This window comes from Gouania willdenowi, chromosome 12, assembly GCF_900634775.1.
Source record: "Gouania willdenowi chromosome 12, fGouWil2.1, whole genome shotgun sequence".
Lineage (NCBI taxonomy): Eukaryota > Metazoa > Chordata > Actinopteri > Blenniiformes > Gobiesocidae > Gouania > Gouania willdenowi.
This window is the reverse complement of record NC_041055.1, coordinates 28,191,210-28,210,627: the sequence shown is the minus strand read 5'-3', so window position 1 is coordinate 28,210,627 and position 19,418 is coordinate 28,191,210. Positions and strand designations below refer to the sequence as shown.

The 19,418-nt window shown below is 37.8% G+C and overlaps 1 protein-coding gene across 2 annotated transcripts in view; it reads right to left on the bottom strand.

Annotated features, from left to right (window-relative positions):
- Nucleotides 1-19,418, bottom strand: part of col27a1a (collagen, type XXVII, alpha 1a) — a 133,302-nt gene that overhangs the window by 70,842 nt on the left and 43,042 nt on the right. For both annotated transcript variants that reach the window (XM_028462745.1, XM_028462744.1), the window contains 3 exons: nucleotides 18,567-18,637; nucleotides 11,679-13,129; nucleotides 6,155-6,208 (listed from right to left, as the gene is read on the bottom strand). In XM_028462745.1, coding sequence (XP_028318546.1) covers nucleotides 6,155-6,208; nucleotides 11,679-13,129; nucleotides 18,567-18,637 — 1,576 coding nt within the window. The remainder of the gene's footprint in view (nucleotides 1-6,154; nucleotides 6,209-11,678; nucleotides 13,130-18,566; nucleotides 18,638-19,418) is intronic.

Genomic DNA, 19,418 nt, shown 5'->3' with positions numbered 1-19,418 from the left:
CATTATGTATTTATGATGTCATTTAGGGTTTGTTGAAGTAATTTTTGTGTATTTCTGTTGTTGTTTTGCTCGTTTGTTTGTACTGTGGGTTCGCAGAGTCATTTTTTGTGTTTTTATTTTCTTTTTGTGTACTTTTGTTGTCTTTTTCTTGTAATTTTGTATGTGTTTTGAGTCATTTTGTGTATTTTTGTATATTTTTTGAATAATTTTGAGAGTTTTTGTTGTCGTTTTGTGTTATTTGGAGTAATTTTGTGTATTAAAGTGTACCATTTTTTGTTTTTTCTTGTATTTTACTGTATTTTTCTGCAATGTTGTATGTTTACTTTGGGGGCTGCATAAAATTAGACTGTTTCCCATGTCTGATTTAATCCATATGTTCCTTCTCAATTCAGGTTCAGGTTTCTACCTATTATGTTGTTCCCCACATTTGGTATGGCACTGTTCTACATATCACAAATGTAGCTATACTTAAAGCCTAAGATTTTATTTTTTTTAATTATGAATTGAATTTATTTAAAAGAGAATTGCACATTTTATACAGATGCCTTTGAGGAAAATAAATTCAGTGCAAGATGTCGTCGTCTCCTTTTTCAGTTCATACATGAGATTTATTACCAAATATAAATGTGGGAGGTGAAAGTCACGAGTAACTTTTACTTTGAGGATTATTTAATTGAGCTACTTTTTACTTGTACTTGAGTATTTTATGTATGACTAACTTGTTCTTGTACTTGTGTACAACAAGTAACAGTACTTCTACTTGAGTATAGGATATAGCCACTCTTCTTTTTCCAGTTTTCTGTGTCTGTCTGGAATCTGAATGTGTGCAGGTGAAGGAAAGGAGGGGTGGGGGGTTAGTTTAGTGACAGAGGAGGAGTTTAGAAGGGAAGCATGAGGAAAGATGGGTGACAGAGATTTTTTTTCCCACTCAAACAAAGACCCTTTTGACCCAGCAGGCTCCAGACACATACACACTGCCGCTCCTCAGACGGATAAAGGCCCGTGGCCTTGTGGTGCTCCACACTTCCTCTCACACCCTCGTGCCACCGTCATCCTCACACACCTACAAACATACTTTAAAAAAAAAAAAGCCTGGACCCGCCATTCAGAAAAAAACCCTTTGTACTGACGTCCGTTGCTATGGTTACGGCATCTCACACTCACATGTGGGAGATCATAGGTCAAGGTTCATGGGTGGGTGCTTTTGGGCTCAATGGTGCTCTGTGTGTCATCACACAGACTTCCAGTAATCTAAGACTACAGAAAGTCGTGCAGAAATTAGGCAGAGCTGCAACAGACATTGGTTTTCCCCGATTGGATACTTAAAAATGCTGCCTGAAAACACATAATCACATCATTTTAGGCTGTGTTCACAATCGCATACACATATGATGAAAAAAAAAAAGTGTTGTTTAATCATGTAACAAAAATACATTTGATGTTTTTAAGTTTCCCTTTTTTAAGGCCAGTACTAATTAAACAAGTACAAACCCCTGATCACGTAGAAATATCTTCCAAAAGAAGCTAAATTTGCGATGGAGAATTATTTCCTAATGAATTATAGAAGCATGAACAGAACAACTAGCATACAATGGCTAACAGGCTTGCCGCTAACAGCTTAGGTTCTAGGCTGTGTTCGAAATCGCATACAAACATACTACTCATACTACACATACTAAGGCGAAAGCCCCGATTTAATTTAATTAGTATGTAGTGTGTTCACATTAGATTGTATGAAAAGATTGAGTACGTGAGAAATACCGGGATGCATACTATATCAGGACATTTTTTAAGTCTGCACGGTGGGCACACTAGTCATACTCATCCGCCCCATGATGCATTGCACATGTTGATATTCTACTTCAGGGCCGTCAAACTCATTTTAGTCCAGGGGCCAAATATGGTATATATATCAAGTGGGCCGCAGATTTAAGACCGGAAAACAAGTAATTTTAAAATGAATGCGCCCTTGTTTGCAGTTCCAGGTATAAATGATACATAAAGTATGTAAGGCAAGACGTGACAGATATCAGTCCCTGCAGGATCTTTACTTTACATGTTCTTGTTTTTGTGACCAATTCTTAATATTTTGTGGAATATTTTGAAGAAAAGTGCAGGAGTTTGGAACAATGTAAATATCTTTTAACAATTTCAGACAAAATGGTAAAACACAATGATTTTTTTTACTATCATTTTTACTTTCTTCTGTTGGCCGAATTTGATGCTCTGAAGGGCCAGATTTGGCCCCCGGGCCTTAAGTTTGACACGTGTGTTCTACTTGGTCATTGTGGGCGACCGTGGCTCAGGTGGTAGTGGGTCGTCTTCTGATCGAGAGGTTGGGGGTTCGATCCCAGTACCTGACTATGTGTCGAAGTGTCCTTGGGCAAGACACTGAACCCTAAGTTGCTCCCAGTGGTCGACTAGAATCAACAGAGATATTCAACGTGCTTCAGGTTTTTGTCCTTGTAGGTTCAAAATGCATCTTAGGAAACTTAGAAGCATACTTCAGTGGGAACGCTCATCATATAGTAATAGCTATAGTCAGGGGTGGACTGGCCATCTGGCATACCGGGCATCATCCCGGTGGGCTGTCGATGTAGGGTTTTTTTGACGAACGAGTGTAAGCAGCCATGGTAACAGGTGGTCAAAAACGGTTAAAAAATTACAGTTTATTTGGATGAAAAGTGGTAGAAAAAAAAAATTAAAGAAAGGACAAAAAATTTGATAAAAGTGTGAAAAGGAATCTGCAAAAATGGACAAAAAATCTGAAAAAAAATGGATATTCATTGGCAAAAGGTGAAGTCTGAAAAAAGTGTCAGAACTTTTTGAAAATTGGCAAAACTGGGACAAATGAAGTTGCAAAATGGCTAAAAGGAAATAGATAAAAAGGGGTTAAAAGGTTTCCCCCTTTTATGGTTTCAATAATAATTAAAATGAAGACATAATAAGCCACATGTTGAGCATCACTGACTTAATAATGTCCACTGATAATGTAGAGGGATGGTCTGGACACAAAGTGCCAGGGCTGAATTTTTGTCCCAGTCCACCCTTGCTTATAGTATATAATATACAATGTGTAGTGTGTAGTACGTTGCAATTTCAAACACAGCCATAGATTCAATTATTATTTTGATAAACAAGTGAATAAACTGATAAAAACCACACCCCTTTGCCTCAGGAGGAGACACTATATGGAAAACTAGAGCATGTGTCTGAATATGTCAAAGCATCTCTGTACATGCACATGGCTTCTGCGGCAATAAAATTTGATAAATGCTTTTGTTTACAAGAAACCGCCATAACATCGCTGTCTTTTTATATAGGCAGCTCATAAACACAGCCACATATGTCTGCCCTGCACAGCGTGGGACTAGTGTGTGTATAAGTGCAGATACACAATAGTAGTGTGTCTACGTTTAAACAAAAATAATTGCGGGCTCAGTTGCAGACACCGCCGGTATGTTTACATGTGACCTGGTAGCATTAAAGGCAACGGCCTTCACAAGTGGTGTTTATCTTTTTTTAAAAAAAGGCTTATTTTCATTGTCTGTGCTCTGTAAACTAACCACTTCCACTTACAATGCCACAGGCAGCTGAACAGCTGGTTTGCTGTGGCTGACAAAGGCCACGTCTGAGGCTTCAGGATGTAAATCAGCATGAGGTGATTGGTCGATACATAGTGCTGATTCAATGGGCTTTAACGCAAACACTATAAGGCTTTTTTAACGACAGATTGAACTTGAACAGAAAAGTTCTGCTATGAAACAAACATTTGGTGAAGCTAAACAAGATTAGCTTCAAAAACTCACACAACTTCTATGGATTTGGCATGTTTTATTAAACCTATTAAACCAATGTCATGATTTAAACTACAGGACATTGACATAGTTAAGATTGAAATAGTGAATCTCTAAAGAGTTAAACACGAATCTCCCAAATAGAAAAAGGTTAGCATTCACACAAATATAAATAGTAGTAATCTTGGTCTCAAAGCAATAAAGTCAATTTCTCTTGTTCATCAGACATTTACATGTTTTTCACGTTTGTGCTTTTCTTGAGGTACAACATAAATCATGCAGTGCTTGGGTTAGGGTCAAGGTTGGCTCTCAACTACTACAACTTGTATGTATTTTGTAACGTAGAAAAAAAGTGTATTTTTTTCTAGTTTTTGTCTATGTTAAATAGTTATAGCTTGTATTGTAAATTATTTCCATTGGCAGCACTTGTTTTTACCTTTTATCTGTTTTATTGTTTTGCTTGTTTTGTTTTATTGTAAAGCACTTTGGTAAGCCTTTGGTGTTAAAATGTGCTTTAGGAACAAAGCTGATATTGACATTATATGTTTTACACAAATATCCAAGGTTTATCTAATCCTTTAATAAATGCATGGAAATAATCAGGTTTCCATGCATTATTACATGCAGTTTTGCTTCGAGTGGAATGCTAATCAAGTGCTAACATTCAAACAATGACAAAGCAAAATTGGCCTCTAAAGAGAACAACAAAGAAACAAACACCAACAGTTGTTCCAAAGAAAAAAGAATAACCCAGGAGACAAAACGTACGATAATTTATAGTAGTGTTTTGGAGCTAGCTTGAATTTTCTTTGTTTGCTAGCATCATAGTATCCTAACAAATTGCATGTCACAGTAGACATAAGATTTAGACTTTCCTAATTGCTTTATCACCACATTCGTCACATTTACTCATTCATGTATAGACTTATATTAATACCAACACAGCAAACCTTCACATGTGTCATAGTTGCTGGTTTGCTAGCTATAATGCAACAGAAGGGAAAGTCACGATACTATTGATAATAGAACAAAACCTTTCAATATTTTATTTAACATCCATATTTTACCCAATAGTGGTATTTAGATAGTACAATAGAGGCAAGTTTTTAATCAAGCAATAAAAGCATTAACAATAATAAAACAATGTCACCTTTAGGAACCCTCTAACCCATATCTATTTGGGAGTTTTGGAAAAAATAAGAGGGCCTTTCATTGGTGCGGAACGGGATTCCAATGAAGTGTTGGTGCAGCGTCCTTCAACAGCTCAGTCAGGGTAAGAACGTCCATGCAGCCATGTGTTCTGTGTCTGTTTACAGTGTTTTTATTAGGCATCCTGTGGCACAAGCTGCCTTTTGAAAGAACGTCTTTATAGGAGCTTTCCTGTTTATGTGTAGGGGTGGGAGGTCAGCCCTTACAGCCTTGTGCTGAATATGGTCAATCTGCCTGCATTGGAAAACTGTGTGTGTGTGTCGGAATGAGAGCTTTGGTGTGTGTGTGTGTGTGTGTGTGTGTGTGTGTGTGCTAGGTTTGGCAGGTGATTGAAACTAGAAAATGTCAGCAAAATGACGGTCCATTGTTCTATGAATCATGAACCACATTTATTTATTTATCTGAATAATATCCACTGTTATCCAGTAAGTTTATTATTATTTGCGCCATAGTATATAGCCATCTCAAAGATGTAAATCCTAATTTTAATCAGAAATAAAATGGGTTAAAAGTAAGAACAATTAGTTTAAACTGGCAAATAATGGGTAAGTCAAATAGTGAATGTGGTTAAATTAGCAAAAGTAAGCATGAAATATGGTGAAAAGTGATTAAAAATAAATATATGGTTAAAAGTGACAATAATGGGTCAACATATGTGGCATTAGTAAGTAAGTAAGTAAGTAAATTTTATTTATAAAGCGCATTTTGCAGATAAAATCACAAAGTGCTGTACAGAGTTGTGGTACAAGTGCAACACAATAGAACAATAATAGGTGGGAAAAGTGGTGGAAAGGGTTTATAAGTGCCGAAAATGTCTTGAAAGTGGAAAAAATGTGTAGAAAAGACATTGGAATTGGATGGAGAAGTGGCAGAAATGCATTAAAAGGAGCAAAACTATGGCGAGAGAAAGTGTTGCTTGGTGTAGTTGTAGAAAAAGGGTAAAAATATGCAAAAATTGGCTTAAATTGTCACATCTGGCGACCCCCTGCCAGTGTCTTACGACTCCAAATTGGGTCCCGACTCCAAAGTTGAGAACACTTGGTCTATAGATGGACAACAACTAAATGTGTGTCTGCAGTGTGTGGGGGCTGATGTACATATGGAAGTGTGACTGATGTGCCTGTAGGAAATGACTAAAGGAGACTCACCCGAGGACCCCTCTTTCCTGGCAGGCCTGTCTTCCCTGGAGGTCCTGGCAGTCCCTGGAGAGAGATCATTCAGTCAGTGTTGCATACTGACACTGTGCACAAATAATCCCCATTGGATACCTCAGCAGCTTATCTGTCTGCTGCATCTTTCATACGCCATCAAAAAGTGGCCAGTGGTTATTAAGACGCTGTTGTGTGCTTCCACAGTGAACTTCTCCAAGCTACACAGGCTTCACTGTGTCGGCAGCGTAAAAAGTGACACCTTTTCCTTTCAGAGGTAATTCCATCTCAAGGTGATGAGAGGTCAGCCTGATCCATCAAGACCTTCGGAGCGAGAGTGGCAGGAAACCATAGAAACACATGGAATAACCGGTCATTTCCTGTGCCACTCAATGCCCCTGTGTGTGCCTTTGTGAGGCCTGCACTCATTCGTTTTCTTTTCATCAAATAGGAGGAAAAGAAGGAGTGTCGAAAAACAGAAACTGAGTCACTATAGCCAACAAAACCAACCTGGAGGGCTTCAGAATCTGTGTAAGTTTAGGTTCAAGTACCTATATATGTACATTTTATTTATTTTACTCAATTATTGTATTTTTATTTAATAATATACTCTTTTTTTCTTCCTACCTGTACTCTTGCACCACCGGAGCTGTCCTTTATTTTTGTTGTACATTGTGTATGATGACAATAAAAGCATTCTATTCTATTCTATTCTATAGTTCTTTTGAAATTCTTTGCTCTCTTTTAGGATGCGCAGAGGCAAAATTAACGGATTACAAGTAGTCACGTTACTGTAATGAAATTTCTTTTATGGGTACTTGTACTTTTTTTGAGGAGCGATTCCCAACTGGTGGGTCGGGACCCAAAAGGGGCTCACGGACCTGTACTGGGTGGGTCGCAGACAGCTAAATACTCAATGTCTCTCATGTTGGTCTTGTCTTTTATTTTGAAGTAAACTTTTCTTTTGACAGGCATGCTGTCAAATGCATGTTGTACAGTATGGAACAGCTATTTTTGAAAAATCAAATTTGGTTGGTTGAATTCTAAAAAAAAGTGGGTCACAATTCAATAACAGTGGCAAAATGTGGGTCCCGGGGTGAGACCACGCTGAGAACCCCTGTTTTTGAGTATTCTTCTAAATCAGTCATTTTACTTGTATTGTGCTTAAGTACGTTTTGAAAGAAGTAAGGTCATTTGTTTACATTTTTACACCCAACAGTTAATGAGTAAATTGTAATTTTTTGTGATCATTATTCTATTTTCATTACATGATCTTATTAAGGCACATTGAACATAATCAATATGTTCTTAGTCATGAAATGTCTGATCAATGCCCAGCCACTTTCTTCAGTTCAGGTTGGAGTTTCTACCTTTTACGTTGTTATCTGCACGACACATTTTGGTTCATAAATATAGCTATACTTAGACTTGTACTTTTAAAATTTATTTTGAATTTAATTCATTGGTGTTATTTTATTTATATGTACATTTTGACAATCCTGTCAGCCTGATGTTTATTGTGTATGCAAGGGAACCGTGGCAAGATTTATTACCAAAAATAAACATGTGGGGGGGTGAAGTAACTAGTAACTTTTACTTTGCTTACTATTAAACTAAGCAACTTGCAACTTTTTACTTGTACTTTAAATACAATTTCAATCAAGTAACAGTACTTCTACTTGAGTAAGATATATCAATACTCTTTACATCTCTGAGGATGCGCTACTGTAGCTTTACTGTGCTGTTAAGTTTCATGCCTGATGAACCACAAACACAAGAATGCAGTTAAAAGCAGCAGCTTTCACCATTAACTAAACTAGTTCCTGATTTGACTTTTTCTGTAGTGTTTTTCTTGTATTTTTCTTTTTTACATTGCCATGAACTTAAAGGGACAACATCAAGGACAGATTCAGCTTTAAATCAACAGCAAACCTACAACAGGCGTTGAGCCTAAAGCCAAACATACTGAGTGAGTGATCTGGTTTATACCACAATTTTAAATAACTAACACACATCATAGACACCAGCATCACTACTAATATAATGGAAATTTTTTTAATCTGATAGTTTACCATACCTTATGTTGCTTTTTATGATGATTGTGTCTGTTTAGCTGAATGTTGTTGGGAGGGGCATGTGCAATTTCGTTGTATTTGTGCAATGACAATAAAAGGATTCTATTTATTTTATTTTGCTTTAATTCAGAATAAAAGTTAAATCCTCTTTAAGCTGACCTTGTAAACACCTAACTCCGAATGAAAATAGCCATTCTGAATGAAACCTAAATCCGACTTAGGTGGCTGGTTTATTCCGATTTTAATTCCAAATTGAATAAATCCTCGATCTTGTAAACATTCAATTCCATTGTCACGGTCTGAGTTTACCTCTGTACTGAGATTCTAACCCTAACCTTAACCTTAACCCTAACATAATCCAATAAACAAATAAAACGTGTCCGTTCAATTTGAAAACAAAAAATAAACAAAAATGAATTCACTTTTTTTTAGCAAAGAATAATTTTTTGGAAGTGCGCATATGAGCATATAAACAATCTCAGTACGATGTGAACTCAGACCATGACACCGGTTGTTCTGCACATGCTCATCCTGTCTCGATGACGTGCCGGTGACGACATAATCCAAGATGGCTGCCCAGACTCGAGCAGAGACTATTTATATAATAAGAGCCATAGAAGACATGGATATAATGAAAAGAGTAGATGAACGAAACCATAAACATTAGGACATTCACACGGACACAGAATGAGGTTTAAAACAGTTCCAGCACACTACCCTACATGGTAGACTAGACCACCCCTCTGGTTACAGATGGCATGGGTGGCCTAAAGACCTGTCGACATCAGAAGACGTTCCCATCTGTTGTGACACCCCAGCGGCCTGCCTGACCTTCTTATTTGTTTGTTTATTCTGACTGTCTTTTGCTCCTTTCAAGTACCCCACATTTTCCCATTGTATTTCATTTTTTTCTTCTGAAGACGGACAGGAGCAGAGCAAATGTTCTGCTTCTGTTAGCATTTTCCAATCTGAACAACGACCACAATGTGACGACAAAGGGCTGTTTTTAGTTTGAGAGTTTAGACTTCCTGGCTGTCTTTATGACACATTCATAAACCCATGAATCATGCATTGAAGTGTAATAATTTATGCTTTGATATGTAAAAACAGCTGGGAAATCAAAATAGTAAAATCATTCATCTGGGTTTAATTTTCTTTTTAAATCAAAAGCAAATTGCAAGAAATTTTGAATTAGGTTTTATTTAATCTTCATCTTGATGCTCATATATTCTGTGTTAACAATTAAAATTAAAGCCAGAAGTGTTGAAAGCTGTGATCCACCCTCAGGTGTGCAGTGAAAACGAGGAAAATGACTTCAGAACAGAATCTGACATATTTATTCCGGCATAGGCTGCTTCTCCTGGCAGTTAGCGTTCGCTGATTTAGCACAAATCTACCTCACACTTGTGACTAGAATGACTGATGTGAACTTCTTCTATTAAAGACAGATGAGGTGATGAATTATAAAAGGAAAAGCTGAGCGAAGATGTACTTTGTCAAAATAGTTTGTCTGTTTGTCACATGTGGAAGAAACTAGTGGCGTAGGAAAAAAATAATATGCTATCCTCATTTTATGAAGGCTCTGCTGTGGATTTGATTATGGCAGTTAGTAAATGGCAAATAGAAAACCACTTATTTTGTCATTCTTCTGTTATGGAAGCATAGAAATTTATGTGCCTTTTTAAGGGAAGTGGATGTTGGTTTTCCATGTGTCCACCACTTGACACTGTATGTATGGTTGCATAGGGAATATTACCTATTTATTTGTTTACTTAATTCAATTATTTATTTAATTTACATTATTCATTCATTTATTTAATTATTTATTTATTTATATGTTCTTCTGCAAATGTGAATTTCCCCTCTGGGGATCAATAAAGTTGTATTCTATTGTATTTTCCAATATTCTATTTCACTATTTATCATGGAACATTTGTCAAGGATATCCATGGACTAGGAATGTGGTGAATAATAGAAGAGGTAAAGATTGTAAGTTGTAGGTGTGCCTTTAAGCTTTCTTTCAAAAATGCATGACTAGCCGTAACGTTAGCATGCACAATAAATTATCCATCCATCTTCTATCCTAATGCACATTTTTTTCATGATTATTTACGATCCAGTTTATTTATGATCAAGTTTAGAACATATATCTTAAGTCTCTACTTGAGACTTAAGATATATGTTGCTCAATGTAAAGGAAAGTGCTTTGGGAAACAACATTCTTGTTTGTAGCATGACCCCACCCATCATAATTTCAGGCCTATTGTTTAAATGTCAGTCATCTGGCTCACTGTAATGGCAGTGAAATTGGAAATCATAATTTGTAAAAAAAAAAAAAAAAGTAAACAACATAATTCAACAGTGTAGTTTAAAGTCTTGAGCTGCAAATTATAGTGTGTCAAATATAAGGAAAGAAAAAAAATCAGGCACTACACCAATTTGAAGCAAAAATGCCAGTCCTCTATTTTACACGCAGATCAAAATTTCCTGTACAAGTACGAACACAACCGAGCCACATTGAGAAAAACATTAAAACACATACGTGTCATTACAGTGAGGTTATAGAGATCAGTGGAAATTATGTGTAATATAAAATTTAGAATAATGGCTTAAGCTCGCTACATAGTTTGAATCTATGACAAATTCCAATGGACAAAATGCCAAACCATTATTAGAAAAGTGGACCAGTTTTATTTACTTTACATTAATCAAATGCCAACACCTAACCCACAACAATAACCCTGACCCAAACTGTAATTAAAAGTTTTCTTATTGAATACGTGTCATTTTCTACATACAAGAGACTGGAAATTGGTCCATTTTCCTAATTAGGGCTTGGAAATTTGTCGTTTGGAATTTCTACAAATATGGAGTAAAGCACGTTCAACAGATGCTTGTGCACAAAGATAGGGTTTTGAAATTATTCTTAAAAGTAAATTCACTTCCTGCTTTAAGTAACACACTCAGTTTGTGCCCAGCCTTGCATTGGGAAGCAGAATATTTACTGACTAATTTGACCCTTGACTTTGCTTTGAAAGGAGGCCATGTGACCTTGACTCAGTCTCTCTGACAGAGGAATCTGGTGCTGAGACGGCAAGGCGTCAGACCTGACACGTCACACCCAGCCTTTAGAGTTTCTGTGCACACAGGAAGGGGAAGTTGAATATCACTGGAACCAAATGACGATGCTTCCTTAATCCATGTATAAATCTTTGAATAAATATTTCTTAAGATAATTTGGTATTTATATCATAGCAAGCCTGTTTGATCATTATTGGTAAAGTCTAATGTAATCTAAATCACACTACTGCCATCAAAAGCACTGTCAATGACACAAGCACAGAGGCTAAATTGATAGACTCAATGTTTCTGAATTTGAACACTTGTAATGTTTTTTTTTTTAATTTGAACAAAATGTAAACACTAACATGCTTGGTAGTCACCCTTACCGTCATGCCCTCTTCTCCTTTCTCTCCCACAGGTCCAGCAAGCAGAGAGAACTGTGTAGGTGGCACCTCCCAGCTCTGGAAACCATCTGTAGCAGGTGGTGTTACAGGGTTGTAGGCGGGCCTAGTTGGTTGTACAGTACCGGAAGCCTTGGTCGTTTTGGCCTGGCTTGTTGGCTTATTGATTGGTCTGGAGACAGGCTTAGAGGTTTTAGCTGCTCCTGTTTTTGAGAGCAAAGGTTTTGAAGGGCTAACTTTGAGCGTATTTGTCTTGGGTTTTGACAAAGAGGCTTTGGTTGGTGTAAGTTTGAGGATTACGGGTGGTTTCTTGGTCGCGGTGGGTTGTGGTTTCTTTGGGACTACTTTTTGATGCAAGTTTGTTTTTGTGGGTTTAGGTCTGGTTGTAGCAGGAGGAGTGGGTTTTGTCTTATTGTGTGTTCTGGTCTTTTGGGGGTCGTTCTGAAGAGTGGGCTTTGGAGGAGATGCTTTAGAAAGATTCTGAGTTGATGGTTTTGGGGATGGTGCTTTCGTGGGTGATGTTCTTGTCTTTAGTGGGGGTGTGACAGTCTCAGTCCTGATTTTGAGCGATGAGGAGGCTAAACCAAGCTGCATTGTGACTGGTATTGTGGTTCCCAGGACAAGGGTAGGAGTGGTCCGATGGTTCATCTTTATTGTTTGGACGGGGGCGACATATCTGACGGCTGAGGCAGCAGCGGCAACACTCTTGGCGAGGTTCAACCCAGTCGTCTTTCTGGCTGTTTCGGACCCGCCGCGTTTCGTTGTAGCAGCAGTGGCTGTGATGTTAGCTTCTCGTGGTAGGATAGGCAGCAAAGGAGAGAGAATAGGCCTGTATGTGTCCGCTTCCCTGCACTGTTTTTTAATGTACCTGCAGTAGTTGTGAGCTGCCTGTGCAGAAGGGACCAGGTCAAACTGGCAAATGGCTCCTTCAAAGTGTGCCGACGCTTGCTGGTGGCTTGCACGCCCCAGTAGGAAGGAGCCATGAAGCTTGGGAGCTAATCCCTCCTCACTGTCCCACCCAAAGTCTGCTTGAACATTCTGCTCTCCGCAGGAGGCATATAGAGTCACTTTCTGGCCATTAATTCCCAAGGCCAGCTGGTGCCACTGGCCGTCGTGGGGCTCATAAGGCAGTACCACTGAGGTGTTCGGTCCTGTGTGGAGGACAAGATTTCCCGGTGTGAGCTGCAGACCAAGAAGGAGCTTCTTGTGGCCTGAGACAAGGGTGAAGAGAAAAGCACTGTTGACCCGATGTGATCTAAGACTCAGGACCAGTGCCAGGTTGTGCCAGACGGCTGCTGGAACGATAGATTGCAGTGGAGCTTCAATGTGTGCCCACTGGTTAAAGATGATCCCAGATCTGAAGGGAATGACTCCTGCTGGCACTGAGTGTGACAGCTTCTCTCCCCTAAGCCCCAACTTCTGCAGGATGTCCACATCTGGAATGAAAAACAGAATTGTATTAAAGAGGCAAACAAAAAAGGCTGACTTGTTTGTACTGTCAGACAGTTTCCATTTGCTTTCTTATTTTATTTTTTTCACTCCAGAAGCATTTTTCTCCCAAAATCCCATGTCTGTTGTTTTGAGCAGTTTGCCATCTATTTGTTTTTACAAGATCTCGTGGCTTAAACAGTGGCAGCACTTTTGCCAAATGCTTCTGAAGCAAGGCATTACATAAAACCAAAGAAAAGTTTGACTGAAATCAAAGTCGATTAAAAACCATTTAAAAACAAAACAGAAATCAGCTTTATTTGAACTTGTGTCGTCAACCAATTTTTTGTGGATGTTAAAGTATGAATGTTAAAGGTTTAAGAGTTAAATTGGTTACTTAAAGCAATGGAAACAAAAAAAATCATTGGATAAAGACAGTTTAGGTCTAAAAGATCAATAAATCAAAAATAATTTGCTTGAAAAGAGACGGAAAAGGTTGCTGTCGAAAGTTTGTTGTCATTGCCGTAGACACTTTGTTTATTGACACTTTGGGAACGGTTTTGCATTGTGGGATGCAGAGTCCCATAGACAGATGCATAACATTTTTTACCCAATTCTTACCATGATTTTTTGCCCCTCAAAACTCTGGCAATGTGACTTCCCAACAAATTTCTGGAATTTTCATAGACTTTAAGTTGCAGAAAAAAAATGGTGAATGTTTATTTTTGGGCTTTACACGCAAATGTCCAAATCTGGACAAAATGTAATGATTCATGAAGTGAGATGATATCACGGGTAAGTGAAGTACAATGTCATAGCGTAAGATGTGTTCACAATTAAATCGACAGGCGGGGTTGAAAAAATATGGCAAATCAAGAAACATAACTTTACCTTTAAGTAATAATAAATGTCCAACAAACCCAATAAAATTTTAGTTCTTTTTAGGACTACGCATTGGCAGTGTATCAATGTTTTCATCTCTGTGGGTAATCTGTCAGAAAACAACTACTCAAGCTGATTCATCCACTTAAGTTATTCAACAGAGTATGGACAATATCAGCTTGTAAGACCAAGTTATTTCATTACCCAGAGTGCCTTTTTTTATAGAATATAATAGAGTCTATGTAGACCTTCATTACGAGACCACAAAAACCACATACGAGAGCAAAATATCCAAGCCTGGAGGCAGAATAAGAATTACAGCCTTTGAGCAATGCAGCTGAGGGCATGTGCGTTCCCCAGCTCTCGTTCTCTAAGTGAACTTAGACCCAGGCCCCTCATCATGGTTTTTGTCACTGTGGTCTCTCTCTGACCTGTGGTCACTAAGCCTTGTCTAATGGGGACATGTGCACAGAAGCCATGCTTGTTAAAAGATGGGAAAAAATAGGGACCCAACATTGATGAGCAACAGGAAAGTGTGAAACTTGAATAGAAACACAGATGGGATGTCCTAGCAGTTAGTTCACTGGTAACCCACAGAGCACGGACCTCATCTTTCTGTGATAATTGTTACTGAATGTGGTAACAAGCACATGTTTTATGACAGTTGAAATAAATCAAAGTGCCAGTATCATTACATCTTGGGTAAAGACAAAATAAAGCCTATTCACCTAATTTACTTAGTGGTACAGGAGCTTTCTGAGGTTGCATCGAGGTCCATTAAAGGTCCTTGGAAAAACCCTAAGTTGTAAAGTAGGTTTCTCATTTCAGGCCATTTCATTTTTTGGGTCATCTTAGATTTATAGCTATGGTAAGAAGAACTTTAGAACATTTTCAAGCAGTTGCTTCTACGATATCTAAACAGGGCAAAGTATCAACAGGGCCATTTTTCGAAACAGAGCATTATCTGGATTTGATTTGAATGAAACTCTGTGGGGTATTTGAAGATGTTACGGCTGGTGCCTCATGGCCTCTCAGCCTGCCCATCCTCCTCTCTCCCAACACACCTGACTCACATCAGCAATCAGGTAGGAGAGGGAGGAGGAGCTGTATAAAGGGCTGTGAGGACCAGAAGGAGTGAGGCACAAAAACTGACCAGCAGCAGACATGTGGGGAGAGTTCTTCAGCTCCCCACTGGAGAGTCTTCGTAAGTTTGTTACTTTACTTTGGACTGGAGATTTCTGGTAGTCCTGTTTTCGTCTTTGGGTAGTTTTAGTCTTTTGTATGTTTTTGCAGTTTAGAGGGTGGACGCTGGGACGACGGCCCTGTATAGGGCTGGCCCAGTGTCCTAACTACTTTTGTTCAGTTTGACAAGGGTCTCCAGTCCCTTTTAGTTTGTTCTGTTGCTACTTTTAGGATTTTGTTAATAAACCTTTGATTTCTATGTGGCGTCCTGTTTATATTGCGGCCCATCAAGCCTTTACATGACATCCTAGAGGGGGTCGTAACAGAGGAACCAACCTGACGTAACGGAGTCAAATTCCATAAAGATCGATCGATTACAAACCAAGAAATTCATTTTTGAATTCAACATTTTTCTCAGAATTCTATGAAAAAAAACAACTATAGAGCATAATGATGGAATGAATGAGTGATAGAAGAATCCCATTAGAATTAAAAATAAAACAGTATTTAGTGCCTCTTGAATTAATTTATTTCTATAGTTTTAATCATTTCTGGTCATCTCCCACCTGGTGGGGCACCAATACTGACCATTTTCAGTTCATGTTCTAATCAAGATCATTTTTATCATTATGATTATGGTTAACTAAGAATAAACATTACAAAACCCCATATTTAAAAAGTGGAAAATTAACAATCTCAAGTACCCCCGTAGTGCCATTGCGTACCCCCGTTTGGGAAACACTGTTCTAGACCACATTGGGTACAGTCTACTCTGTACTCACCCACTCTTTGAATCATGGTTTTGGTTGACATAATAGAACAGAAATAGTTGGCAGTATATGGCAGTGAGAGCATAACATGTGTCTGGTCTGTACAAAGACCTCTGTCTCCGATTGCGATGTCTACAAGTACAAGACAGGGGTGTATATTGTGAACCATGTGGTTTTACACAAACAGCCGAGTGCACAGGAGGATTCTGAGTAGACCTGAGCTCACTGCGTAGCTCTGTGCCAAGCAAACCAGATAGGACAGAGAAAACCTCACGGCTCTTTACTTAGTAATCTTATCCTTTCTATAGGGTAAAGTCACTAATTCACACTCAAATGATTTCTCCTTGGCTAGAGTTTGCAAGCCAAAAGTGAGCCATTCCTCCCCTAGTGCTTTACATTGTAGCAATGAACAACATTTTGGACAGTACAGTTGAAGTGGCAAGCTTGCAAATGTAACAGAGAATCAAGGCTTTGTTTCACATTGACGACTTGGCTCTCATACAAATCATGGTGAATTATTCTGTAAAGCCTGCCCAGAGGGAGAGAATGGAAACAGGGTTAAATAAAAAAAAAAATGCAGGTGTCGGTACCTCAAACAAACTAGTGTGGCCCTAAATCTTTGGCTTCTTTTTTGGTTTCGGCGTTGCAGCAATATATCATTTCCCTGCAATGCTGGAAAACATTGAATAACAGGAGTTTTCCATAAAATAAAATGTCCATGGGGATCGACCCCAATGTCCCATCCTCCACTTTGGAACGAGTGATTGTGTAGTTTAGTATTTCTAGTATGTTTTACTTTACAATGTCAGAAACTTCTTGAAAGGGCAATACTCAGGAGGACAAACCTGGATTGAGAAGGAAAATAATCAAAGAAATTCAACGCTAAGTTTTGTAGACTTTGGATGGCTGTGGGAGCATCTTTAATATCCAGTTAAAAAATGATGACATACTTTCCTACAATTATCGTTCATCTTGGCAAAGTTAACTACTGAGCTCAGTCAACTAAGTAAATCCTTTGTACAAGTGTTGTGTTTCAAATACCTTTGAATACTTCAAAAAATATGAAACAACAAACTGAAATGTTTTAAATATAAAATGAAACACCCAAAAAAAGTACGAAACCTCAGTTTAATTGTGAGGGAAATTTAATCATATTTAGGGTTGTTTTCAAGTTCTAATTCTGTTGTGTTGTTTCCACACTTTCCAAGTGTTTTTTGTTTTTTTGTTGTGATACCTTGCAACTTCTGTGGCTGATAACATTTTATCAGCTAAATCCTTATAGTGTAGGCATCATAATGCCATGCACAAAACCTTAATAAAGCAAGTATTTACGGTGGTGATGAAAACAAACGTTTGAGCAGCATTTTCAACCTTTTACATTTTATTTTTTGAGGAAATTATCTTGATTTATATGGCCTAGACTATGACTTTATCTGTAAAACACAAAAATGGATAAGATATGATTAGTAAGGGTGTAAGAAAAAAAATCAATTTGGTGATATATTGCAATATTTCACCGCACGGTTATCGTATTGATCAAAAAAATGTCTAAAATCGATTCTTTTGATCATGTTTTTATGACAAAAAAATTGTAATTTTGCGCTAACATATGTATAGCATTTTAACGCCTGGTCACTTTTATTGATGTATGTGGTTACTTTAAAGAAAAAAAAAAGAATTTAAGAACTTTACATAATCAGAATCTGTTGTCGAAGCAAACCTTAAACTTTTTTGAAAAATGTAATTTCACAGTTTGATAAACATGCCACTTGTTTTTGATATTTGTACTTGAATTACAGTTAGTTACCATTTAATTGTTCTCGCAAGTTTAAAAAAGATGAAATAAATTGTATGTCATGCCATTTTGTACTTGTAAAGGTGAAATTTGTAATTATTGATATTGCGATATATTGCAATGTATATCATATTGTTTAGTATCAGGATATATCGGGATATATCGTATTGTATCATCAGATTCATAGCAATGCACACCCCTTGCTGAAATAAGATGAAATGAATAGTTTGAAGCACCAGTTGTCAACAAATGAGTAACGAGAGGTTTCTATTTACTTCTATATAATATTTACTCTGCTCTTATCTGGGCAAAGAAGTTTTAAAGGTGAAAGAAGTTGCAAGAATGTATTGAAGTTAAACTTTGTAGTAAAATTGAACCGTTACATTTTAAAGCACAATCAGAATGAATTCATAATTCACAATAAGAAAAACATTAAGCCACAGACTATTTCACCCTGTAATCCCAGTGATGAACCGGGGCTATTTCTGGGAGTAATGGTCAGCTTTGACTCGACATGCCGATCGCTCCCTCAGCTGAACTTACTCAACACAAGTTGTCATGGAAACGATTGGCCCAATTCTCACAGCAATGTGTTCATAGTATGCTTGGGCCAAGACCAAACACATAACTTTAAAAATATTCTTTGCCCAACAAGTTCACACGGTTCCCTCTTTATTATTTATTTATTCAGGCACACTTGTTTTACAGTATTTATTCATTCACAATTTCATTAGCCCAGTTTATATATATATATAAAAAACAAATTTACACTGTTCCAAAACCAGATAAAAGTGCAGAGATGAGGTCGTGGCTTACCTTCAGACTGTACTTGTGCAAGTCCCAAGAAACAGGTACAATATAAAACGGTGCAGAGCAATAGGGCTCTCCTGTTGGGGGGGGAAAAAAATAGACATTAAAAATAGGAAACAAGAAGATTGGCTTGAACAGAAAAGTGACAACATAGATAAAGTGGGTTTGAAATGATAAAAAAGCAAGTTGCACCTGTTTGACAAATGCTGCATCATGCCTTTAATCCTCTGCCCTAATACTGGATGTGATTTCTGTGGGTGTGCAACACTTTTTTTAAGTGATCGGAAATCAGAATTTATGGGAACAACATCACAAACTTGATACATTTCTCATGAATAGACTTAAAGGACCTCATTTACAAACAGATTACCTGCATAAAAACGTGTGCTAACTTGATAGCACATCAAAGTGCTAAAAAAGTGACCTAAAAACCCTGTGCAACAAAGTTTGACTGTCAAATGCACACAATAACACAAACAACCTATTTAGTGTTTACCACTAATAAATATGAAAGTTGGGCATGTCTGTCAAAAAGTGAGGAGAACATGTAAATACATCATTTTAGCACACGCAATGTGACTTACTAAACCTGGAACTGAGTTTGCCAGGGCTGTTTTTCTGCACTTTTTATTCAGAGCCTTTGACGGGCAGATGTCAACATAGCTGCAGTTGAAGTCGCAAGGCGGAAAAACGTAGTCAAAACGAAATGTAACGGAGAGGGTGGATATTTTCTGCTGAAGTCAGCATCCATCCATTTTCTGATCTGCTTTTTCCTGTTTTCAGGGCTGTGGGGGTCTGCTGGTGCCTATCTCCAGTTCTTGATGAGCGTTAGGTGGGGTCACACCCTGGACGGAGCTC